This window comes from Chionomys nivalis, chromosome 7 (assembly GCF_950005125.1).
Source record: "Chionomys nivalis chromosome 7, mChiNiv1.1, whole genome shotgun sequence".
In the NCBI taxonomy this organism is placed as follows: domain Eukaryota; kingdom Metazoa; phylum Chordata; class Mammalia; order Rodentia; family Cricetidae; genus Chionomys; species Chionomys nivalis.
In genome coordinates, this window is record NC_080092.1 from 74,169,223 (window position 1) to 74,196,228 (window position 27,006).

At 38.0% G+C, this 27,006-nt stretch overlaps 1 protein-coding gene across 6 annotated transcripts in view; it reads left to right on the forward strand.

Annotated features, from left to right (window-relative positions):
• The window catches only part of Spag9 (sperm associated antigen 9), a 134,110-nt gene that overhangs the window by 38,112 nt on the left and 68,992 nt on the right, over positions 1 to 27,006 (forward strand). For 4 of the 6 annotated variants that reach the window (XM_057773462.1, XM_057773457.1, XM_057773458.1 and 1 more), the window contains 3 exons: positions 6,654 to 6,724; positions 13,492 to 13,586; positions 19,029 to 19,179. In XM_057773462.1, the coding sequence (XP_057629445.1) occupies positions 6,654 to 6,724; positions 13,492 to 13,586; positions 19,029 to 19,179 (317 nt within the window). Of the gene's footprint in view, positions 1 to 6,653; positions 6,725 to 13,491; positions 13,587 to 14,094; positions 14,446 to 19,028; positions 19,180 to 27,006 lie in introns of those variants that run through there. The other 2 variants (XM_057773459.1, XM_057773460.1) reach the window with 2 other exon arrangements.

Consider the following 27,006-nt stretch of genomic DNA (forward strand, 5'->3'; position numbering starts at 1 on the left):
TAGCCCTGGCTAGCCTGGAACTCCACTACATAGACCATTTTGGCCTCACATGACAATCCACCTACCTCTGCCTCCCTAGTACTAGAATTAAAGGCATATACTATGATGCCTGGTTATAGGTTTTATTTTATTTTTTATCTAATTTACTTACTTATTTTTTTTAATTTATTTATTATGTATACAGTATTCTCAGTATTCTGTCTGCATGTATGCCTGCTGGCCAGAAGAGGGCACCAGGTTTCATTACAGATGGTTGTGAGCTACCATGAGGTTGCTGGGAATTGAACTCAGGACCTTTGGAAGAGCAGGCAATGCTTTTAACCGCTGAGCCATCTCTCCAGCCCTATTTTGGTTTTTCAAGATAGGATTTCTCTGTGTAGCCCTGACTGTCCTGGAACTATGTAGACCAAACTGACCTATACTCAGAAATCTGACTGCCTCTGCCTTCTAAGTGCTGGGATCAAAGGCATGTGCCACCACCATCCAACTTGGCCTAGTTTTGTATTATTTATTATTTGTATTATTTATCATTTTATATGATACATTTTTAGCACTTGTTCATTTCCTGGTAGGCCCAACCATATTGATATTTGCAGATAGAATACATTCTTTTTAAGAAGCTCCTTTAATTACTGTTTTTTGTTTCAGGAATACATTTATGCTAGCACTATTCTTTGTCCTTTGCAAATATTAACTCACTTAATTCTAATATGAACTCTTATTGACAAACAAGGAAATAAACCCAGAGAGGTTAATTTACTGAGTCATGTGACAGTAAGATAGTGAAGCATTATATTCTGTCAGTCATATGACTTTCATTTCATATCTTCCTAATGATGCATTAGGTAACTCCAGTTTAACTTTGTTAAACATTTTTATAAACTATCAACTTTTATGCCTTTGGGCATTGTTGCAAGGGTAAAAAGAATACTATTGCATCAAAATATATACATATTATACTTTAGTGGACATTATGTTGGTGATTCCACATAACCTTTAAAAGAATAATTCTGGTGTATCCTTGCATACCTATCTCTTTATAATTCTCCACTATTGTAGTACACTTGTATTCTCCTATAAATTCTTCAGTTGGAACAGCACAAATTGTTTGTAATGGTTCCAGATGGTCTATTTAAATCTTGTGCTCTATGCATAACACATAGCAATTGTTAGAGGACATACTAAATGAATAGTCAAGCTAAAGGGAGTTCCTAGGTGAATAGATGCACATTCTGTTTGAACTGGAGTAGGATGGTTAGTAGGCAACTAAATCCATCCTAAAGGTAGCCACTATAATTTCTTTAACATTTTGTGTTATTTTTGTATTTTTGATTTCTGTTCTTTTTCTTGCTATCTCATTTGTGGCATTTGTCTATGATGAGTTTGAAAATAATTTATTCATTCTGATATAGTATTCCTATATGTGAATATTTTCTCCACTTGGTTATGGGTTGACAAGAGGGTTCTTTTCAGCTTTAGATGATTGAACACCATTTTTAATGCTTATTGGTGTGTGGTAGTAAGCTTTATATCACTGACAAAAGTACTCGATGGAAACAAGTCAGTGGAGGAAAGGTCTGTGTCGTCTCATCATTTCACCGAGTCCAGTTTGACTGGCTTGATTGCTGTGGGTGGACCAAGGTGAAGGTTTTGTAGGTTCTATTGATGGGGTTCAATGAGTCACTTCTCCAAAGAGTCTACACACACGGTCTTTTAAGGTACATTCCATATCCAAAATATAACAATGGATACATCTATATATTTCTTAGCAATGAAGTATTTTGTCATAGGTTTGGAAAACATTCAGCTTTATTAATTCTTGCCAAACAATTTGCAAGTTGATTTTTCCCCCCAAGGCTGGGTTTTGTTTGTACTGGAATTCACTTTGTAGACCAGGCTGGCCTCAAACTCATATAGATTTACCCACCTCTGCCTTCCAAGTACTGGGATTAAAAGCATGTACCACCACCGCCCGGCTTGTTTTCAAATTGAATGTAGCCTTATAGTCCTACCAGCAATCTATAAAAGTTCTGTTTGTTCCCATTTTTAGCAAGCACTTGGTATCTTATATTTCTTACTTTTAACCAGTTTGATCTATAGAATGTTGGTTATTTTGGTTATTCTTCCTAGCATATATATTAATGGGTTTTCATACTGTTAACAAGTATCTGAAGTAGGCCGACTTTATTTTTTTCTTTTCTTTTTTTCCCCCCCGAGACAGGGTTTCTTTTTCTTTTCTTTTTTTTTTTTTTCTTTTTTTTTGGTTTTTCGAGGCAGGGTTTCTCTGTAGCTTTGGTGCCTGTCTTGGAACTAGCTCTTGTAGACCAGGCTGGCCTCGAACTCACAGAGATCCGCCTGCCTCTGCTTCCTGAGTGCTGGGATTATTAAAGGCGTGCCCCACCACCGCCCGGCTGAGACAGGGTTTCTTTGTGTATCTTTAGAGCCTGTTCTGGAACTCGCTCGGTAGACCAGGCTGATCTTGAACTCACAGAGACCCATGTGTTTCTGCCTCCCAAGTTCTGGGATTAAAGATGTGCACCATCACCATCTGGCAACAGGCCAACTTTATAAAGAAAGATTTATATAGTTCTTAGTTATGGAGGTCCAAAGTGGAAGACATAGGAGTTGGGACTTGTTGGACATCTGGTATAGACCTAGTGACAGATGGCATCACGGTGCATCTCCAAACAGTAAGCCAGAGAGCAATTAGGGATCGTTATTTCTTCCAACAACTTGCTTTTATGAGGATTCAGGAATCTTGTAAGAGCTACCTTAATCTCTAAGGACAACTTTTTTAGTCACCCAGGGATCTCACTGGTCCTTTCCTCTCTCATGTTTCATAATACCTCCCCAGCTCTGCCACCATGGGGACCACAACTGCAACACACAATCCCTTGGGGACAACCCATATCCAAACAAGGATATCCTTCCTGGTGATTTATAAAGATGAGCATGCATTTTCACTTGGCAGTTTGATGGTTTCTCTAGTGTCTGGGACTGGATTATCCCATAAGAACAGAGGAGACTTTTGCTTGATTCTCATCCCCTCTCCCCAGTGGAAATTTTTTTCAAAATTATTTTTATTTTCTTTTGTATGAGTGTCTCTCCTGCATTTTTGTGAATCTTTGTACTATGCATGTGCCTGGTGCGTGTGGAGGACAGGAGAGGGTGTTGGATCCCCAGGAACTGGAGTTAGAGGTTGTGAGCCACCATGTGGGTGCTGGGGACTGAATCTGAGTCCTTTACAAGAGCAGGGAGTGCTCTTAACCACTGAGCCGTTTCTCCAGCCCCATCCCCCAAGGAAATCTTTTTTTTTTTTTTTTTTTTTTTTTTTTTTTTTTTTTTTTGGTTTTTTCGAGACAGGGTTTCTCTGTGGTTTTGGAGCCTGTCCTGGAACTAGCTCTGTAGACCAGGCTGGTCTCGAACTCACAGAGATCCACCTGCCTCTGCCTCCCGAGTGCTGGGATTAAAGGCGTGCGCCACCACCGCCCGGCCCCCCAAGGAAATGTTAAAAGTAGGTTCCATCATACAAAGCAGATTAAAAGGAGTATTTCTCTCGCTTTTGTCAAGACTGGGCTTGGGCTGGAGAGATGGCTCAGAGGTTAAGAGCACCTTAACTCTTCCAAAGGTCCTGAGTTCAATTCCCAGCAACCACATGGTAGCTCACAGCCATCTGTAATGGGGTCTGGTGCTCTCTTCTGGCCTGCAGGCATACACACAGACAGAATATTGTATACATAATAAATAAATAAAAAAAAAAAAAAAAACAAAACACTGGGCTTATAGCCCAGCTTGGCCTGGAATTCACTGTAACCCAGGCTGATGTCAAACTCACAGTACATGTCCTGCCTCACCTCCCAAATGCTGGGATTCTAAGTGTGATCTAACATGCTTGTCTAAAAGTAGCATTTCTTGAAAGGCAGTATAGCATAGTACCTATACTCTTCTTTTAGTGACTTCAGTAAGTTAGCTGTATTGCTATAGATCCTTCTTCTCTCCAGACTGAATGTAATATTGATGTCCAGTTCTGAGGACAGTTCTCGTACACTATAAGCAGTATGTTATTGTAGTCTTAATATAAAATTTATGGGTTGACGAAATAATGGGGCTCTACTTTCAAATACATTTGAAATGGAAGTTTATGAATGATATTTGGCTTTTATTTTAGCCTTAGTATCTATCTCACTCTTTTTTATTGCACATTATCTAGAGAATACTGATTAACAGGGCTGGTGAGTTGGCTTAGTTGGTAAGGCACTTGCTTACCAAGCCTGAGTTGAGTTCAGTTCCAGGGAACCCACATGGTGGAAGGAGAGAACCAATTGCAGCAGCTTGTCCTCTGATCTCTGTACACACTATTGTGGCATACGTGCCACCCCTTCCACTACACACAGAAGATAAATAAATGCAATAAAAATATAAAAGAAAAAGCAATATGCTAGACTTTGTTGACTCCTCATGGGAAGCCTACCCTCTCTGAGAAGGTGATGTGGGGGATAGGAGGAGGACGAAGATGGAGGGAGCAGGAAAAGGGGAAGGAGTGGGAAATGGATTTGGCATATAAAATGAGAAAAGATGGTTTTCTTTTTTTTTTTTTTTTTTGGTTTTTCAAGACAGGGTTTCTCTGTGGTTTTGGAGCCTGACCTGGAACTAGCTCTTGTAGACCAGGCTGGTCTCGAACTCACAGAGATCCGCCTGCCTCTGCCTCCCGAGTGCTGGGATTAAAGGCGTGCGCCACCACCGCCCGGCTGATGGTTTTCTTTTTAAAAAATAAAATAAAAGGGCTGGAGAGATGGCTCAGTGATTAAGAGCATTGCCTGCTCTTCCAAAGGTCCTGAGTTCAATTCCCAGCAACCACATGGTAGCTCACAACCATCTGTAACGAGGTCTGCTGCCCTCTTCTGGTCTGCAAACACACACAGACAGAATATTGTATACATAATAAATAAATAAATATTAAAAAAATAAAATAAAAAATATAAAAGAGAATATGGATTGATGCAAACGAGTAATTAAAAATTATTGTTTTGTCTGTTAGTCTTGGGATTTCCTTAACTTTTAAATAAGCTTAGTTAATAAGTAGTAAGCAGTGTTTAACTTCTTTTTTAATATTTAATATATTGTGTGTGTGTGTGTGTGTGAGAGAGAGAGAGAGAGAGAGAGAGAGAGAGAGAGAGAGAGAGAGAAGAGAGCTCTTGAGTTCATCCCTCATTAGGGCATCAGATCCCTTGAAGCTTGGACTTAGTGCCAGGTATAGGTGCTGAGAACTGAACCTGGGTCCTCTGCAAGAGCAGCAAGTGCTTTTAATTGCTGAGTCGCCTCCATTGAATAAATAAATGCCCTTATACTTTTTTCTATTAATTGTTCAAAAATATATACTTTGAAATTGTTACTAAATATCCACAATTTGGGTGAATTTCCTGTTTTGTTTTGTTTTTTAATGAGCAGCATCGCAGATTGTCAGGTTTCGATATCACTGGTGTTATCCTAATGCCTATATATTATTAATAGCTTATTAGTGCTTTGGACCATGTTATAGAATGAACAGGAAATGTGATCATTACCTGCTTGGTGTAAGACGATGCACTCCACAAGTACTGTGGAACATAATGTGAATTTAGTGAGCCAGAGACATACAGACTTGAGTTACAAAAAAAATATCATAGCACAGAGTTGGAGTTCTTTTATATAATGATGCATTTCTAAGACATTCCAACAAATTCTGGCAGGCAAATATATACAAACCCAAAACTGGGTAGCACGTTAGTATTTATTTGGTGCTTCACATGTAAGCACATGGTATATAAAATGTATATGTGCTTTTGAAGTAGAGTTCCCAGTAGTTGTGTTTGTACCTCTTAGGCACAAACTGCACATTACCAGAACCTCTTACTAATTGCAGTTCATAGTTTACCCTTACACAAGAGAAGATTTCCAATTAATCCTGACTTTCCAGCAGACTTAATGAGTCTGGACAATGTCACCAGCACTGTAGCTGTTCTGCCCTTAGCCATGGTAGGCTTCTTCAGTTGCCTTCTGCTTCTAACTCATTAAAGGTCAGCCCAGTGTTGTTCATTTCATCATGGGCTGCCTGAAACCCCTCTGCTACACTCTTGTTTGCTATCACTCTCCTTTAAAGTCCTATCCTAACATTTTATGAATCTGAACTTTTTCCTTTTTGTTTTGCTATTTAAAGCATTTTGTGAGCCTGCTCCACGTCAGTGCACTTCACAAAATCTACCAGCAGAGGGAGCTAAGTAAAAGAAGATGAGTCCCTGAAATCAAGAAGACTCAAAGCAGAGAATAAGAGTGAGGTGTTGTCATCCTGCTAGTACTGAACAAAGAACTTGATACTTGAAAATGGTTGAAATCAACCATCTGGGATTTGACACAAGGTTAAAACTTGTGTGGTATTCATTTTTTAAGGATGATGTGATAGACATGTATGTGTTAGAGAACCAGTCTGGTGTCTTACACTCTTCTCTGAAGACGGTGTATGAGGGTGATGAAATGAGGTCACTTTGTGCAGAATTTCACCTGGAGTACTGGGCTGTAAAGTTGCTAAGGATTCTGGATAGCACACAACATTTTAAAGACTGACTTCTAAGAGTACATTTCTTGTATTTGATTAAGTATATGTATCTTGATTGCAGTTAGCAGACTTGAAGAAAGAGAAGCAGAACTGAAGAAGGAATATAATGCACTACATCAAAGACATACTGAGGTGGGTGCTGGGTGTTCTTACTATGCCGATATTGGAGCACAGAAATGGACTTTATATGTCTACATTTTCCTTTGAAAATTAGAATAATTTATAGGCATCATCTCCAGAAAATACTAGCTGTCATATGGCATTTACCAAAGTTGACTTTTATTCTTTTTAAATCTAGAATTAAGTTTCCATGTAGGAAATTTATATACCACAGAATAATTTAGTTATTTAAGAGAGTTCCTTGTTAGCTAGCAAAACCTTTGTGTATATATTAAAAAGTTTGCATGATGCTGAGAAAATTGATTTGCTACCAGTTTGGAAAATGCTGCATTGCTAAAATACTGGTTTAGCTCTCTACATTTATATATTCTAGTTGTAAAGGATTTATATCAGATTTATAACACATTAAATGTGTTTTGAATGTGTTTAAAGGGATTCTAATTTTCAAGCATTTGAGATTTATTTATATGCTAATTTCTATATTTTTATTTTTTGACTGTGTACCATATAAGTGTGGTACCTACAGAGGCCAGAAGAGGGCATCAGATCCTCTGATTGTTAGCTGCCATGTGGATGCTGGTAACTGAACCTAGGTCATCTGGAAAAACAGCCAAAACTTTTAACTGCTGAACCTCCTTTAGTTTTTTGTTTGTTTGTTTGTTTTGTTTTGTTTTTTGATTTTGAGACAAGGTTTCTGAGATAGGCTGTCCTGGAACTCACTTCTGTAGACCAAGTTGGCTTTAAATTCAGAGATTCACCTGCCTCTGCCTCCTGGGTAATGGGATTAAAGGTGTGTGCTTCCTCTAGTATTTTACATTAGTATTTATATCACATAATCCCCTTGTAGCCCTTCATATTAAAGTCTGTCAGTCTTTAATATGTTGTATTTATTTCTGTCTTGTCATCATAATGATTGTTTCTGTGTGTTCCAGTCTGGAATTCACATACTAAAATGAAATTTATAGCCCTCTCCTCTCTCCTATCCCTTCATCTCCCAGCCCCCTCTTTCTGTGTCTCCTTTCTGTAGCCCTGATTTACCTGGAATACACTCTGTAAACCAGGATGGCCTTGAACCCATAGAGTTATACATGCCCCTGTCTCCAATACTGCGATTAAACATGTGTGCCACCACTCCTGCCCATTTTCCCTTTACTAATCCTGTTTTATATTATATCTGATTCTAGGGTGTTTTTTTTTGTTGTTGTTGTTTAGTTTGTTTTTTGTCGTTATCTGACAACAAGGTTTCTCTTGTGTAGCCCTGACTGTCCTAGAATTTGTTGTTTACCAGGCTAGCCTTGAACTCAGAGATCCTCCTGCTTCTGCTTTCTAAGTCCTGGGATTAAAGATGTGTGCCACTTGGACCACCTGGCTTGATTCTAGGGTTTTTTTTCTAACAAATAAATAACTTATTTTATATAATTAATATGTACAGAATAAGATTAATTTTAGAAGTAACAAAACAGAAAATACTTATTTTCATAAGGACTTATATCTTTACATACATTAAACATAATGACTACATTTTTTACTGTCTTCTAAACTTCTCTTAAAGTTTTGAGTGATAGGACTAGAGTTGGCCCAGCAGATAAACGCACACTATACTCTTTCAAAGAACATCAGTTCTCATCACCCATCACAGTGACTCATAATCAAACATCAGGAACTGTAGTTCCAGGGATTGATTCTAGTTTTTAATCTATTGTTTATTTAGGTGATGGTGATTGAGCCCAGGGCCTTGCTCATGCTAAGCAACATTGTTGAGATATTCCCACAACTCTGTCTGTAGTCTTCAGTTCCTGTTTTTTTCCCGTTGCTTGTGTAACCTATCCTGCCCCTGGAAGGGACCAATGTTGCTGCTTTGAAGCACCATAAAATCACATTACACTCAGTTTCGTTGCTTTTGAATAATACAGAATTTCTTTCCCACTCATGGGGTTGGAGTTAAGTATTACTACCTGAACACAAACTGTCACAGAGTGATACACACAAAGGATCATAGAGCCTTGGAAAGATGAGAGTATTTAAAGATGATGAGTTATTTAACAGGTTTTTTGTTTGTTTGTTTGTTTTTGTTTTGCTTTGTTTTGTTTTTCCAGACAGGGTTCCTCTGTGGCTTTGGAGCCTGTCCTGGAAGTCACTCTGTAGACCAGGCTGGCCTCTAACTCACAGAGATCTACTTGTCTCTGCCTATCAAGTGCTGGGATTAAAGACATGCGCCACCACTGCCCAGCTGTAGCAGGTTTTTAAGTATATTAAAAATATTCCATGTTTTGGGGCTGGCGAGGTGGCTTAGTGGCTAAGAGCACTGCTGCCCTTCCAGAGGACCTGGGTTCAATTCTCAACACCCATGTGGCAGCTCGCAACTGTCTGTAACTCCTGTTTCAGGGGTGGGGTGCAATGACATCACACAGACACACCTTCAGGGAAAACACCAATGTACATAAAATAAGAATAAATTAATTAAAAAATTCTTTCAAAATACCTGTGCTGGCCGGGCGTGGTGGCTCACATTTTTAATTCCAGCATTTGGGAAGGAGGCAGAGGCAGTTAGATCTCTGAGTTAGAGGGCAGCCAGGGCTACACAGAGAAATCCTGTCTTGAAAAACCAGGAAAACTCCAGGACAGGCTCCAAAAACCACAGAGAAACCCTGTCTCGAAAAACCAAAAAAAAAAAAAAAAAAAAAAAAAAAGAAAAACCAGGAAAACAATGTGTTTTAATAATATATCATTTACTAGATAGTAAGAGTATTTTTAAAAACTTCATTGTTAAAAGCCTACAGTTGATGCTTTTTATACTATTCATTTCAGTACTGATGTAAGGTCCTGTATGTAGTATTTACTTGTATTGCTTATCAATGATGATAATTTAAAATACATTTGGAGAAGTATATTTAGCTGTCATAAGTAATAGTAAAGTTCTAACTTTCATAGTCATTAGGTATTATTAAATTGTGACATAGTATTAAAGTATATTTAGATTGTTTATATTTTTTTAAATATGCACATTCTTGAAAGAACATGTATAAAATTTAGTTTTCCTTTTATTTATTTAATAAAAGTAAAGATGCATTTCTATGAAAAACCTGCCATCAACTTCCCATGAGGGGGTATAAATTTTCAGTCTGTTTCCATGTCTTCAGAGATGTACACTATTGGAAGAAAAATGGTCTCAAGAAAAAGCTGGTTACTAAGTCAGTGATCTGGGTCTGTCCATTCATAAGACAACTTTCTCATGCTAATTGACAGCTTTTTCATAGGATCCCCTCCTTCAGTTACAAGAGGTTCTATCTTCTGCCCTGACAGACTATTTTATTTGTCACAAAGTAGGCTTATGTAATGCAAAAAAGTCTACTTTTGAAATGTGAGTCTGTTCACTGTAACCTAAAATGTTCTGTTTATCCATCTGCTCTATAGAGCCTCTTCAATTAGCAAGAATAAATAGCTCTGTAATCCCATAGTGTACCTTTTAAAGGTAATCTCTGGAAGTCTCCAGAGAAAAGGGGTATTTATTGTTACTTCCAAAGAAGGTAGCATTTTTCAAAGACACGAAATTATTTTAATTGTATTTTGTTCAAGCACATTGTTTACTGCTAACAGTGGGAAATTTATTCTGGCTCTTTTTGAAAATGTGAATGACCATTCTTTAATCAAATACTAATTTTTTTTTTTACTGGATTTACTTCAAAGAATGCATACCTTGCTAAATGTAGTAGTCTATGCTTATAAGCTATCTTAGCACTTCAGAGGTTGAGGGACTAACGTAGGGTAGTGAGGTCTAGGTCAGGCCGGCTATTCAACAAGGCCCTTTAGCATAAGACGAATGGTGTCAGATCCCCTGGAACTGAAGGCTGTGTGTGAGCTGCCATCTGGGTGCTGGGAACCAAACCCAGGTTCTCTGGAAGAACAGTCAGGGCTCTTAACCACGGAGCCATCTTTCCAGCCTCTTTGTTGTTGTTTTATATGTGTCATGTTGTTCAGACTGGCCTCAGATTTGCTATGTAGCTGAGGATGGACCTTTAAACTACTCATTATTCTGCTCCCATTTCCACGTACTACATTACAGATGTGTGTCCCACGCCTGACTTGACTTATAGGTTACATGCTGTATGTGCCTTTCTGAGCCTCTATGTCTCAGAATCTCATTGGTTTAGAGATAATAGCTTTGTAAAAAGATTGAAGGTAACCAAAATTAAAAGAACCCATGCTCTGGAAAAGTTCACCGTTGCTTTGCTTTTTGGTTTTGTTAGTGCTGAGTCCACCTTTGCTGTGAAGATATATCAGCGAAGGACAGTTGTTAACCTATCTCAAGCAACAGTTTTTCAGACAATATAGTTGGAATTCTTCTTAATGACTTCAGGTGTCACAGAATTTACCTCTAGCTATGCAAATTAATTTGCATCCTGATAAGTTGACAGTTTATCTAAGATGGAAGAGGGTTAGAGCTGGGAGACTTACTTGCACCTCGCCTTAAAAAGCCTTACTCCACTCTCGAGTTTCTTTCTTATCTGAAGCACTGGCCTCCCTATCACCCTCCTTTAAAATCATAACCATACTGTGAGTCATTATTAAAGTTTTATGTGCAGTGTAGCTTTTTCTTCTATTTGTTTGTGAGATATAGCTTGTTTTAAATATACAGAAATGTTTTAGTGTGTGGGATTTTCTTGTGGGAGCGAGGAGGAAAGGACAATGAGCTCGTTGCTTGCCTGGAGAGTTAACTGAAAGGACACATGCAACATGGGCCCTGCAGTGTTAACTGCTCCAGTAGCTGCATTAAACAGATTCTCGAGTCCTGGCTTTAAAACTGATGACAGAAAACAGTTCTGTTATTAGCCAGATATTTAATTTAAGCAAATTATTTTATCCTATACCTAGGGTTTATCTATAAAATTGCGATATTGTGAAAATTAAATTAAAAATAGTTAAAGTAAAAACAGTTGGCATTTGCTATGGTAGCTGCTGTTGTGTTGTTCCTTTGTCCTGGTCAGGACTACTTCAGTCTCGTCTGTATTTTCACATCGGGCCATTCCAAATGCCGGGTATCGTCCCTGCAGTCAGTCATTTGAAGATTTCAAATGGATCATTTTCTAAATTTTAAATATTTAAAAAGATAATAGAGAACCAATCTATAGTAAGCTATTCGGATGTAAAATTGATTCTATCTTTATATTTTATTATATATTATTGAGTAAATTAATTACTATAAAGCAATCTGGAAGAAGTATCTGTATTCTTTACATTCTCCTATTTGAACAAATTACCTCTATTATGATTACTGTCTGGGTGTTAAGGACTCAACCAAGGCTTTCTAAAACCTTTTTGACAATGTTATTTACATATACTAGGCCCAGCATTCATTTTGCTATTAGTCTCAGTTTAATTTTTTTTTGAAGTTTCTTCTTGATACAAGAAAGCAGCTATTTGTGATTTGCTGATACAACCAAAAATTTTTTTATGAAAAAATCTTTTTGAAATGGTATGGAAGAGAAAACTATACATTTAAAATAAAAGATGTAAATAGCCTTGTGATTCTGTATTCATATTTTTTTACTATTAACATTTCTCATTTAGACTAGCCTTTTTTTCTTTTTTTGAAAGTTTTTATTTGTATGTGTATCTGAGTTCCCATGGAGGTTACTCAGCCTTTTCAGCTCCTGAACTAGTTTTTTTTGTTGTTGTTTGTTTTTTTGGGATTTTGTGTGTGTGTTGTTTGTTTGTTTTTGAGACAGGGTTTCTCTAGCTTTGCACCCTGTCCTGGAACTAGCTCTTATAGACCAGGCTGGCCTCGAACTCAGAGATCCACCTGACTTGAACTAGTGTTTTTAAAAAAATGTTTTAAAAAATAACCTCTGTGTGTGTGTGTGTGTTATATGTGGAAATGAGAGGACAACTTGTAAGATTCATTTCTTTTTTGCCACCATGAGAGTCCTAGGGATGGAACTAACATCCATATTTAGCTTTCCTATCATATGACTCCTTATCTGACTCAGAATCAAAGTAGTCTGGTATTCTTATTTCCATTAATTTGTTACTATTAATATAGATGATTATATTAAATACTGATGTTATTAAATTAGCACAGGAGAAAGTACCTTGTAATTCTTTCAACTATAAATCTACAGAAATAATTAAAAATACTGTCACTGCCAGGCTGTGGTGGCGCACACCTTTAATCTCAGCATTTGGGAGGCAGAGACAGGCAGATCTCTGTGAGTTCAAGTCCAATCTGGTCTATAGAGCAAGTTCCAGGACAGGCTTCAAAGCTACACACAAAAACCCTGTCTCAAAAAACAAAACAAAAAACTGCCATTAAATTAAATTGAAATTTATTTTCACGCCAGTGATTACTTTTTAGTGTGGAAAGATAAACATATAGAATTTTTTCTCAAGTTTGACATTATTTTCTTTGTTTCCCATTTTAAGTGAACAGGTTTCTCAAATGCTATTATTTTTAATCAGCAGTCTGTTATAACCACCTACCAGTGTCTGTGTACTAATTTGTATTATTTATGCCAATGTTATTTAATAATATCACATATTGTACAAAACCATTTTTGTAATGCAAAGGAAGATATTAGCTATTTTTAGTGACTCCAGCATCTTAAGAGTATTTGCATATTCCTTTGCCATTGCAATTCTTTCATTCCTTAATACTCTTTTACGTGAAATTGAGTAATCTTGTAAATAAGAACTTTGTACCAAAATGTTTCCTTTGTTATAATTCTGTTTTATTTTAGGTGATAGCCTAAAATTTTGTATCTATTTTTTCTTTCTTAAAATAGATGATTCATAATTATATGGAACACTTAGAAAGAACCAAACTTCATCAGCTCTCAGGGAATGATCAACTAGAGGCTACAGCTCATAGTAGAATTAGGTAAGCTTTGTTATACATTTTTGCCTGAGAAAATGTGAAATCAATAATCTTTTGTTTCTGTTTTTCCTTTTTTTTTTTAATCTGGAAACAATAGTCTGCTCCCAGAATATCTCTACTGTGATTGGCATGTGAAGGGAAAGAATAGCATGCAAAAATAGAAATGCCATTTAAAAGGTTAGATTATGAACCTTATGAATTACAAGCAACATATTGTAGAATTTTAATTATTTTTTGTTACTTGGTGGGAAATCAGAGTAGGTTTGAAATTTTCCAGTTTGTGGGTATGCCGAAAATTTTTGATTTCTCCCATATAATTGGTCCTTTCTGTTGCAGAGAGGCAGGCTTGAAAGGATTAGCCAGCCATCTGTTTGATGTAGGCGTGTGAATAAATTATGTAGATCTCTAGGTATTGTAGCCAATGAGCTAAGCCAAGACTCTTAGTGGAGAGGAACGTAGTTAATAGGCTGGCTGTCCTCTGGGTTGCTGCATAAAAGCTTCAAGAAGCTCTATGGTTATGAGGTGGGGAGAGCGAAATGACGTCATCACTTGGGAGCCGCTGCAGGATGGAGTGGAAAGCTGCTGCTGATGGCATTGTTTTTGTGGCAGCAGCTGAATGACAGATCCTCACTACAAAGATACCCCGTTGGCCCCCGTGTAGGCCTCCTGGTTCGGACGTTTCACCATGCCAGCACAGCGCCATGAATCCTGGATGCATGCTGCTGTTTGTGTTTGGCTTTGTTGGCGGGGCGGTGGTCATTAATTCTGCTATCTTAGTATCTCTCTCTGTTTTGCTGCTTGTGCACTTTTCTATTTCTACCGGCGTGCCAGCGCTGACGCAGAACCTACCAAGGATACTCAGGTACTCCAGTCTCTCTTGGAAGCTCCTGCTTTGCCGGTTTTCTTTTCTTTTCTTTTTTTTTTTTTAATTCTTAGCACGACGGGTCTGCTTTGTAACCATTTCTGTTGCAGATTCAGAAAATGGAAAAAGGCCTCAAGCTAGGATGTCTGTTCTTATTTTATAGGTTCCTAAATGGAACCCTGCTTTGTGTTTGGAAATTTTAGACCAAAGAAAGGGATTTTCTGTTGTACTTGTACACAGATACAAGGTCAGTGTGGTCTGAATGTTAAAGAACAAGGAAGTGCTGGAGCCAAGTACCAGGTCCACATTTGTATAGCTCTGGATTTAGCTTCTGAGCATTGAGGAACAAATAGCTTTTATTGTGGGTGTTGCAAATGGCTGGCCACAGAATATAGGCTGATTTTGTTTCAGTTATCCTTTGCCTGATGAAAGATTTGCTATCAGTTTTATAATTTTTAATAACAGCTTATGGAAACTGGTATTTTCCTGCTACCATAAAATATATTTTAAACTAAAACAAATCTAAATTCCTAAGATAAAAATAGACTGCCGTTGCCTTTCCCTTGTTATTTACACATTAAAGTTGTGGGAGCGAGAGCTTTACAAAGCCTATTCACTATTGTTTGGTCAGATGTTGCTTTTCTTTTCTTTGTACTCCTGGGTGACAAATGTCCATGCCTGCTTGTGGGGGTTGTTATCAGCCTGAGTAGTTTTGCTCTTTTTCACTCTACTTGCATCCTGAACGAACCATCTTCCACATCTTAAATGTTTATGGATTTGTTTTCTCCTAAGCCCAAAGTATCTGATTTGTTCAGATTACTATTGTGTCCTTGGTTTTAAGTTCATGGAATATAACTCATTAGTGTTTAAGTGATTATAAAAATATCTAAATCCTCATTCAGATTTAGGCAAGAAGAATAGAAGTAGCTCCTTCTGTATGTTTTTTTTTTTATTCATAGTCCAGCTCCCATTTAGTTTTAACATTCAGAAATTAGATTTCTTGCCGGGCGGTGGTGGCGCACGCCTTTAATCCCAGCACTCGGGAGGCAGAGGCAGGCGGATCTCTGTGAGTTCGAGACCAGCCTGGTCTACAAGAGCTAGTTCCAGGACAGGCTCCAAAACCACAGAGAAACCCTGTCTCGAAAAACCAAAAAAAAAAAAAAAAAAAAAAAAAAGAAATTAGATTTCTTATAAGGTCTAAAACTACTTGATCATTTCTTTTCTTTTCTTATTTATTTCTTGGTCATGTAGTCTCAGCTGGCCTTGCACCCTGCAGGAACAGACTCCTCAGTGTTGGGATTACTGTTTTCTGCTTGGCTCTTTCCTGCTGCATAAAAGTGAGGGACAATCTCATTATTCTGTATTGTGTATTAGTACACAAAAGAGTTGTGTATGAGTTATGTGTACTTAGGAAGTAAGGAAATTAAAAACCCGTTAGCTCAAAAATATGTATCATATCAATATAAGACTAATATTAAGGGACTGTCTTAGGCTTAGTCTCTGTTGGAGAAGGCATTGCCATGAAGTGGCTAAACTTGGAGCTACATTGTACCATGTATGCAGCCCTTGGGCCTTTGGCATTTTGTTTCATCTCTTAGTTTCCTCCTCTTAAGTATTTACCTCAGTGACTTGATTTAAAAATCAAGTGAGCTCTTATTTTTCACTTCATTACAGTTGCAAGATACATGGTCCATTATAAAAGTAAGTCAAATTCACAATCATTTGTGTGTCTCACATTTTTAATAGAACTGGTTTTAATCTCAGTCCTACCAGTTACTATTACATAAAGTCTTGGAACATCAATTTTCCTATTCTGAAATCTGAGAAAGCAGTGCCAGTTTCCTGGTTGACTAGATCAGTAATGTAAATCAGTTATCTGGCTCAATACTTGCCATGTGGTGAGTTGTTCAGTGCATGTGATCTTTTGTCTGTCCTTTGATCTGTAAGATAGATCTTACTAATCAGTTGTTTTTTGTTGTGATTATAGCCAAGAGACAATTTGAAATAAATGTTTTCAAAGTCAGATCTACATATAAACTAATATTTAAATAACCAACTTAAAAATCAGTATATGGAACTAAAGCTACTAGTTAGAGAATATAACAAAGATTCTGATACTTGACAGCTTTTCTTCTGTTAGTGAATAAAATGGCTAAACAGTGATAGCAGGTGTTTCAGTTTAGGGATTTAAATCTGCCACTTATTATTTTTCTACAAATTCTCCATTCTTTAACTTTTCTGTGACTTTTATCGCAGGGTTTAATACATACAGTACCAAAAATGTACACCGACAAAGTCTGAAACTAGTATTTTCCTTGCAAGAGTTTTGTTTGAGAGTTGGATACTATCAAACTTATATAACCATGTGTCTTCCCCCATCAGTTATCTAACTGATTGATACAGAGAGGAGCATATGGTGAAACTATTTTTCTGAGCTGGAGCAGAGAAACCCATGGCGTCTTTGACCCATTTGACAGATGACTAAAAGTCCCCTTCCTGAGAATCTATTTCTCTGAAAAGCTGATAAAAGCAAAATAGAGAGTTGGCAATTTTACTTATGTTTTAGATCACATAGATGAAATAGGAAAGTAAAACTTGGGTTCAAAGAAAACTCTTCAACAGCTTAAAAATGTGTTCAGTATTCCATATGTTCATATGGGAAGATAATTCTAATGACTGGCTAGTTAGTAGTTTGACTTTTGTTAGAATCCATGTGATGAATTCTCATGAAATCTGTACTGTCTTCTTACTTTATATCAGACACACTGATTAATCCCCACTCACTTTTTACTTAAGGCCTGAAGGCTCATTAGAAAAAAAAAGTCAAAAGGTAGTTTGGGAATTTCTGTTCCCAAAATATGTTTCCCAAAATTGGGAATAGACATCAGGGTGGTAACTTCATTTTTTCAAGTTAAAGAAAACCAAAAACTTACTATCATTTAATGAGAAAAAACGGGGTTGGGATTTAAGACAAAGGAACCGAAATGATGTCGTTTAAAGTAAGAGATAATAAGTCTCAAGAAACAAATTTTGCTGCTTGGAAATAAAAACATGTAATATGTGCTATACTATTCATTAGGAAAAAAATTCTTCTTTTTGTTTTCCACTTATAAAATATCTGACTAATGTTTGTTTTGTTTGAAAATGGCATTTATACCAGCCTGGTCTACAAGAGCTAGTTCCAGGACAGGCTCCAAAACCACAGAGAAACCCTGTCTCGAAAAACCAAAAAAAAAAAAAAAAGGCATTTATTTATTTATAGGTGGAAGTCAGAGGGCAACCTGTAAGAGTTAGTTCTCTCCTGCCATGTGGGTCCTAGAGATTGAACTCAGGCTGTCAGGCTTGGAGGCAACTAACTGCCTTTATCCACCGAGTCATCACTTCAGACCTGTGGGGGTTTTTGTTGTTGTTGTTGTTTGTTGTTTTGGTTTGGGTTTTTTGGCTTTTGTTTGGTTGTTTTTTTTTTGTTTGTTTGTTTGTTGTTTTTTTTTTTGAGACAGGGTTTAATGTAAAACTGGCAGGCTTCTCTCTTGCTTTGTGGTAAAGGGTGACCTTGAACTCCTGATCCTTTTCCTGTCTCTACCTTTCAAACAGCTGGGGCTGCAGGTATGCGCCACTACTCGCAGTAAAAAAGACTTGGAAAAGAGCAGTGGTTTTCTTCTCCGTACTCTGTCTAAAGAAACTAATATAGCATGATTTACAGAAAACTAGAATTATTTATTTATTTTGGTTTTTCAAGATAGGGTTTCTCTGCAGCTTTCAAGTCTGTCCTTGAATTAGCTCTTGTAGAACAGGTTGGCCTTAAACTCACAAGGTCTGCCTGCCTCTGCCTCCCAAGTGCTGGGATTAAAGGCATACGACACCACTGCCTGGTTTGAAAACTAGAATTTTTATGAAAAAACCAAAAAATAAAAAAAAAACTTCTGAATTTTTACTATTGAATAGTATCCCTGTTTCAGAATATATTCATTTTCCTCTAGGCAGAAAAACCCTACCCTAAAAACATCGAGTGACTAATTTGAGGAAGCAGGAGGACTAGGAACAGGGATTGGAGAGTTACCTTTGTCTGCCCCCCATGACTCCTAACCTACACTATTAAAACTCAGCAGCTCTTTGCAATGATCATCAGACCAGATCACCACCAACTTCCTGGCAGAGGCAGGTATTGAGGTGTGTGCCTATAATCCCTACAGAGTAGACTAAAGCAGGAGGATCTCCAGTACTGGATTAGATTAAGTTGATTACTGAGACCTTGTCGCTAAACAACCCCAAACGAGCCAACCAAAATCACTGTCCAGTTTCTTGACACTTTTTTAATTCTAGAACTAACGTAAACTTTTTAGACTGTCCTTTCTCTTTGGTATATATTTATTTAGGAGTGCATACAGTGTTTAGGAGAGCTGATTGCAAACTAATAAGACTAAGCGGTCTATGACCCAGGTAGACCTTGACTTTGTAATCCTCCTGCCTCATTTCCAAGTAGCTGGGATTTCAGGTCTGTTCGTAGCCTAGACTTCTAATGTAGAGTCATAACAAATAAAAAACTAAAGTGAATGTTTAATTTTCCCCCCCTCTTCAAATAGAAAGGAACGGCCTATATCATTAGGAATTTTTCCGCTACCTGCTGGAGATGGATTGCTTACACCTGATACTCAGAAAGGAGGCGAGACCCCAGGATCAGAGCAATGGAAATTTCAGGAATTAAGTCAACCACGTTCTCATACCAGCCTGAAGGTAAGCTTTATTTTTGTCAGTTTACATTTTATAAGCTTTGTTATCCAAATAAAATAGCAGGAAACCAAAGAATATTAAAATATAATAGTTTAGGGCTGGCCAAATAGCTTATTGGGTGAAAGTGCTTGCTAACAACCCTGACAGTCTGAATTTAATCCTCAGGATCCACATGTTGGAAGGAAAAAGCCAACTTCTGATTATCCTCTGACCTCTACACAACCACATGATCCTAGTTCACATTTCATCCCACCCCGCACACATAAAATCTAAATTTAGAAAACATAAGAGTCTATATACATTTTAGTTTGAAAGTTATTTTAAAAAGAACAAAAAACAAAACGAGATGAGCTCTCCTCAGGGGTTTATGTTTTTGCTAGTTAATTTTAAGTTGTAAAGGAGAACAAAACCGTTAACTCTTTATCTTAATTACAGCCACTGTGGCTGTGATGAAACACCATGACCAAAGCAGCTCGGGGAGGACAGGGTTTGTTTATGGACAGTTGAACATTATCACAGAAAGTCAAGGCAGGAACCGGGGGCAGGAGCTGATTCATAGGCCATGGAGGAGTTCTACTTTCTGGCTTGTTCCATTGGCTTGCTCAGCCTGCTTTCTTACAGTATCCAGGACTACCAGCCCAGAGCTGGTACCACCTCACAATGGGCGGGCCCTCCAACATCAATCACTAATTAAGAAAATGCCCTACAGGCTTACTTATAGCCCCATTTTAATGAAGGCATTTCTCCGTTTAGACTTCCTCCTTTCTGATGACTCTAACTTGTGTCAAGTTGATATAAAACTGGCCTGCACAGTCTTGGTTAGTATACTAATGACAAGAATTTCTTTTACACTATGTAATGTGCAGTGACTTGTGGCCCTAATTGGGATTTTGTTTGTGTTTGTTTTTTTATTTTTTTGTTTTTTGTGGTTCTGGGAATCAACTTAGGGTCTTGTTATTACTACTTTTGGGACCCTATATCCAGAGATTCTAAGTTATTTACTTATTTATTTTTAGTATTATTGTTGTTGGTGGGGCACCTACTTGTTAAGGCACATTTGTGGAAGTCAGAGGACAACTTTTGGAAATTGTTCTTTCTTCCACCATTGGTTTTAGAAATAGAATTCAGGTATTCAGACCTGTGCTGCAAGCACTTCTGCCTACTGAGCCATCTCTCCAATCTTCAACTCTGAGAGCATGATAAGGAAGCCCTCTATTATTGAGATATATTCCTTTTTATTTTGAAGCAGTATCTCACTAAATTGCTCAGGTTAGTTTTGAATTCATGCAGCTGTATTTTAAGCTGGCCTTGAACTTGTGATGATATTCTTTCCTGAGCTGCAGAGTAACTGAAATTATTATATTAGTGTATACCATCAGGCCTGGTTTATGTCTTTTTTTAATTAAAAATTTATTTATAGCTGGGTAGTGGTGACACACACCTTCAATCCCAGAATTCAGAGGCAGAGGCAGGGTGGTTCTCTAAGTTCTAGAACAGTCTGGTCTACAAAAAGAGAGTTCCAGGATAGCCAGGGATATACAGAGAAGTCCTGTCTTTAAAATAAAAAAAAAACTATATACATGTTTTATATATTTGTATATATATATGTGTGCGTGTTTTTTAGAAATAATTTATTGTAACTTTATTTTATGTGTATTAGTGTAAAGGTGTCACCTCCCAGAGAGCTAAAGCTACAGTCAGTTGTGAGCTGCCATGTGGGTGCTGGGAATTGAACCTGGGTCCTCTGAAAGAGCAGCCAGTGCTCTTAATCATTGAGCCATCTCTCCAGCTCTGATATGTGCGTTTTATATGTGTGAGATATAAGTACACACACACACACACACTGTACATCTGCTTGTTGTCTAGATGTGTACCACTTTGGTGTAGTGCCTCTGGAGGCTAGAAGAGGGCACGGAACCCCTGGAACTGAAATTACAGGTAGTTAGTTGTATGGCACTCAGTGTGAGCACTAAGAATGAAACCCAGATTCTTTTTTTTTTTTTTTTTTTTTTTTTTGGTTTTTCGAGACAGGGTTTCTCTGTGGCTTTGGAGCCTCTCCTGGAACTAGCTCTGTAGACCAGGCTGGTCTCGAACTCACAGAGATCCACCTGCCTCTGCCTCCCAAGTGCTGGGATTAAAGGCGTGCGCCACCATCGCCCGGCTCCAGATTCTCTTCTTCAGCAGCAAGCGTTTTCAACCGCTGAGCCATCTCTCCAGCCCCTCGTATTTAGTTGAAAATTACTGCCACCTCAAATCCTTGTTTCACTGTTGGAAAAGTCACACTTTAGCAAGGCTTCACTTTATGGGTTTTTAAAAATTATTATTATTAATTTGAATCAGGATCTTACTATGAAGCCCAGATTGATCTTGAACTCAAGGTAGTCCTCCTGCCTCAGCCTCCCAAGTGCTAGGAGCCTCCCAGCATGCTCTATTGTGATTTCACTTTAAAGACACAGCAACACATTTTTCCTTCCTTAAAACTATTTTATGAAAGTGATAAATGAAAATGTGTTGTGTTTAGCCAAAAAGTCTTGGTGTTAATTCTTTTGGTTTTTTTTGAGACAGGGTTTCTCTGTGGAGCTTTGGAGCCTGTCCTGGAACTAGCTCTGTAGACCAAGATGGCCTCTAACTCACAAAAATCTGCCTGCCTCTGCCTCCCAAGTTCTGGGATTAAAGATGTGCACTACCACTGCCCAGGCTTGGTGATAATTCATTAGAGAATATATTTTGATCTAGAACAATTTAGTAAGTGATAAATGTAATTAACAACAGCGATAGATACATTAATAATACTCTTTTTTTTTTTGGTTTTTTGAGACAGGGTTTCTCTGTGGTTTTGGAGCCTGTCCTGGAACTAGCTCTTGTAGACCAGGCTGGTCTCGAACTCACAGAGATCCGCCTGCCTCTGCCTCCCAAGTGCTGGGATTAAAGGCGTGCGCCACCACAACCCGGCCCAATACTCAATTTTTTAAAAGTTTTTAAGTTAGTCATGGTTGCATGCAACTATAGTTCTAGCTATTAGGAAAGCTGAAGCAGGAGATTTGCAGTCAGTTTGAATGTAGCATAGGCTACATAATGAGTTTGAGCAACTTAGTCTACAGAGTGCGATCCTATCTCAACATCAGAGAGAGAGAAAGGATGAGGAAGAGAAAGCTGTTATTTGAACTCAGCCTGGGCAACATTAGGCAACATAGACTTTACCTCAAGAAACAATATGTACAAGTAAGAAAGCATTACAGTGAAATTTTTAACATTACTAATATGTAGTAATCATAATAATAACAGGGAGGAAGCAAGGTAAACTAGAGAATAGTTTGTTTTGAAAGATGCTTATTTTTAGATAACAGGATGGGCAAGTAAGAGGAAATGTGCAGAAATAGTTGTGAGGAAATCATGATAGCAATACCAAGGTTCTGTAGTGGGGCTATACCTGGGAATATTTGAGGTGCAATTTCTCTTCATCCTGTTCCTCTCAAATCTTTGTAGTTGGACTTTTTGTTGGGACTTCTGGCCCCTCAGTAATGCTCCCCAGTAAAGTTTCACAGTTGTAAGAGCTTGTTACTAGCTAACTCTTACAACTTAAATTAATCCATTTCTGTTCATCTATGTATTACCATGTGATTCACGGCTTTACCTGTCCTCCAGTCTGTCTTGTTCCCTCTGCATCTCCTGGCGACTCCTCACACTCCACCCTTCTTCCCAGAATTCTCTCTACCCTGAAATTCTTACCTAGCTATTGGCCAATCAGCTTTTTATTAACAATGAGAACAACACATTTTCGTGGTGTACAGAAGGATTATTCCACAGCATATCTTCTTATTTTATTTTATTGATATTTATTGAGTTCTACATTTTTCTCTGCTCCCCTCCCTACTTCTCCCCTCCCCGCTTCAATCCTTCCCCAAGGTCTCCATGTTCCTAATTAACTCAGGAGATCTTGTCTTTTTCTACATCTATGTGAGTCTCTCTTAGTGTCCGCATTGTTGTCTAAGTTCTCTGGGATTGTGGTTTGTAGGCTGGCTTTCTTTGCTTTATGTTTAAAAACCACCTATGAGTGAGTACATGTGATAATTGTCTTTCTGTGTCTGGGTTACCTCACTCAAAATAATATTTTCTAGCTCCATCCATTTTCCTGCAAAATTCAAGCTTTCGTTATTTTTTTCTGCTGTGTAGTACTCCATTGTGTAAATGTACCACATTTTTCTTATCCATTCTTCAGTCGAGGGGCATTTAGGTTGTTTCCAGGTTCTGACTATGACAAACAAAGCTGCTATGAACATAATTGAGCACATGTCCTTGTGGCATGACTGAGCATCCTTTGGATATATACCCAAAAGTATATTACTGGGTCTTGAGAAATCACCACACTGACATCCGAAGGTGTTGTATCAGCTTGCATTCCCACCAGCAATGCAGAAGTGTTCCATTTTCCCCACAACCTCTCCAGCATAAGTTGTCATCAGTGTTTTTGATCTTGGCCATTCTTACGGGTGTAAGATAGAATCTCAGAGTTGTTTTGATTTTCATTTCTCTGATGACTAGGGATGTTGAATATTTTAAGTGTCTTTCAGCCATTTTAGATTCCTCTGTTGAGAGTTCTCTGTTTAGGTCTGTACTCCATTTTTTTTATTGGATTATGTGAATTTTTGGTGTCCAATTTCTTGAGTTCTTTGTATATTTTAGAGATCAGACCTCTGTCTGACTTGGGGTTAGTGAAGGTCTTTTCCCAAAAGTCTGTCGTTTTGTCTTGTTGACTGTGTCCTTTGCTTTACAGAAGCTTTTCAGTTTCAAGAGGTCCCATTTATTAATTGTTTCTCTCAGTGTCTGTGCTGCTAGGGTTATATTTAGGAAGTAGTTCTCTGTGCCAATGCGTTCAAGTGTACTTCCCACTTTCTCTTCTACAAGGTTTAGTATGGCTGGCTTTATGTTGAGGTCTTTGATCCATTTGGATTTGAGTTTTGTGCATGGTGATAGATATGGGTCTATTTTCATTTTTCTATATGTTGATATCCAGTTATGCCAGCACCACTTGTTAAATATGCTTTCTTTTTTCCATTTGATATTTTTTGCTTCTTTTTCAAAGATCAGGTGTTCAAAGTTGTGTATATATTCCCCAAACAGTTTTCCCTTTGAATAGTATTCTGGGATGTTGATTGTTAGCAGTATATATGATTTTTAGAACTGAGAAAAAGGCAATTTAAAAATCATTAAAAGGACTGGATTTGTACCTACTTAGGAAAGTTTTGATGAGTCTTTTTTACAAAATTGTGTGAAATTACTTGTATAGAATCACTGTGAGAGGCTCATGTTGGCAGGAACTGGTATGTAAAGGCAATGGTCAGTGTGTGCTGCGTTCTTCAGGAGATGTGCTTAGCATACAGAGCAGAAAACTAAACAGAGCCAGCATTCTTGCTTAGAGTTTCTCTGTCGTCCTCTGTGACTAGTAAAGTTCAGGAATTGTTCCTGTTTTCATGGTCCTCACAAGCTTGAATCTTGATAGTAGTGGCACCTTATTCCTGCTTCTTATTTTTTTTTAGGAAATGTATTATCTTAAATTTAAAATTGCAATTTTTTTAAACTTTTGAGATAATTTTATACTGTAACTGAAATAAATAAAAATGAAATTTTAGCAGAAAATGGGTTATCCATTGTGATTGCATACTCTTCTTGCTTGTGACAGAGCATAAGAAATTTGCCCTATAGTTACAATTTTTCCTTTTGTTTTCTCTTTATTTTTATAGTTACAATTTTTTTTTTTGGTTTTTTTTTTGGGGGGGTTTTTTTTTTTGGGTTTTTTTTCGAGACAGGGTTTCTCTGTGGTTTTGGAGCCTGTCCTGGAACTAGCTCTTGTAGACCAGGCTGGTCTTGAACTCACAGAGATCCGCCTGCCTCTGCCTCCCGAGTGCTGGGATTAAAGGCGTGCGCCACCACCGCCCGGCTTACAATTTTTGTCTGTATATTTTTTTCCACACCTGTATCCCCATTTGATAGGTTCAGAAAAAACTCATAGCTCACGATGGTGTCAAATCATAAAAGGATAGACTTAGTCTTGTCACCCATTTAAACTTTTGCTTGTGGAAAAGAAGATAGAATTATTTCTTTGTAGACATTGACTTCCTTTTGTTTTGAAGACAGACCTCACTCTAGCCCAGGCTGGTTTAGAACTCACTGTGTGTCCAACCTGGCCTTAAATTTCAAGCAGACCTCCATCTCAGCCTCCTAAGTGTCAGGATCGTAGACATACGACATCAGGCCTGGCTTTTGTTGCACATTTATTGTATTGTACGTTACCAAGATGCTGATATATAATGAGAATTAAAATTAATAAAAACCTGAGTAAAGAACAGTATTTGAAAATGATGGTGTTTAAAGCTTATATATGTGTCTTCTATGCCATAGACACTTAGGTGTTTATTAAATACTCACTGATATTTAAATATTAAAACAAGCTCTCAAAATAAGGGATAAACGAGGGCCGTGCCTCAGCCTCCTGAGTAGCTACAATTACAAGTTTGTGTCACCATGCCCAGGACAGACCTTAGCTTTTTTTTTTTTTTTTTTATGGATTTTTCGAGACAGGGTTTCTCCGTAGTTTTTGGTTCCTGTCCTGGAACTAGCTCTTGTAGACCAGGATGGCCTCGAACTCACAGGGTGCCTCTGCCTCCCGAGTGCTGGGATTAAAGGCGTGCGCCACCACCGCCCGGCAGACCTTAGCTTTTACATGCACATATTGATAGCACATATTTATAGTTTTTAATTTTTTTATATGTATGAGTGCTTTGCCTACTTGTGTGTATATCTACTATCTGTGTGCCTGGTGTCTATAGAAGAGGGCATTGGATTCCTCAATTCTGGAGTTGTAGACTGTTGTGAGTCAACATATGAGTGTTGGGAACCTAATCCTGATCCTCTGGAAGAACAACCAGGCCCCTCCCCTTTTTTTGGAGCCTGTCCTGGAACTAGCTCTTGTAGACCAGGCTGGTCTCGAACTCACAGAGATCCGCCTGCCTCTGTCTCTGGAGTGCTGGGATTAAGGACGTGTGCCACTACTGCCTGGCACAACCAGGGCTCTCAATCTCTTCAGTTACTAATACTATTTCTTGGTAGTATTTATTTATTTATTTTTAGATGAGCAGTGTCACTGTGTTGTTCTGGCCAGTCCAGAATTTATTATGTACACCAGGCTGGCCGTGGACTCAGATCCACTCACTTTGTGCCTTCTAAGTGCTGAGATTAAAGGTGTGTGCCACCACACCTAACAGTCTTTATTAATGTAGAGAGAGCACCTCTCAGTACAAGTGTGTGTGTGCTACAACATGAGATTTGAGATGTCTGTCAGTCCTTACCTCTTTTCTGCTTGAGACAGGGACTCTGTTATATCTTTGTTCACTGCTGGTCTTCAAGCTCCTGGGTATCCTCCTGCTTCTGCTTTAGGAGCACTGGAGTTAGAGACTGCTACCTTGTCTGCCTTGCTTTCCATGGGTTCTGAGATTCACACTCATATCTTCACACTTGCATAGCGAACACTTTATCCACTGAGCTATATTCCAATCCCTTTGTTACCTTTTTTTCTTTGAATATACTCTACATTCCCTTATCCCTCTTGTTGAACACCTCTGTTTTGGGCTCCACAGCTATCATGATTAAAGCTGCAACAGACAGTGATGTGCAGATGTCTCTGTGGGCTCTTGGAGTTTTTGAATATCAATGAGTGGTATAGTTAGGTTATGGTAGATGATTTTTGTTCTTTGTTTGTTTGTTTTTATTTAGCAGTACCTGTATCTCTGCTCCCCTCCCTTCCTCCCCCTCCCTTTCTACCCTTTGTTTTAT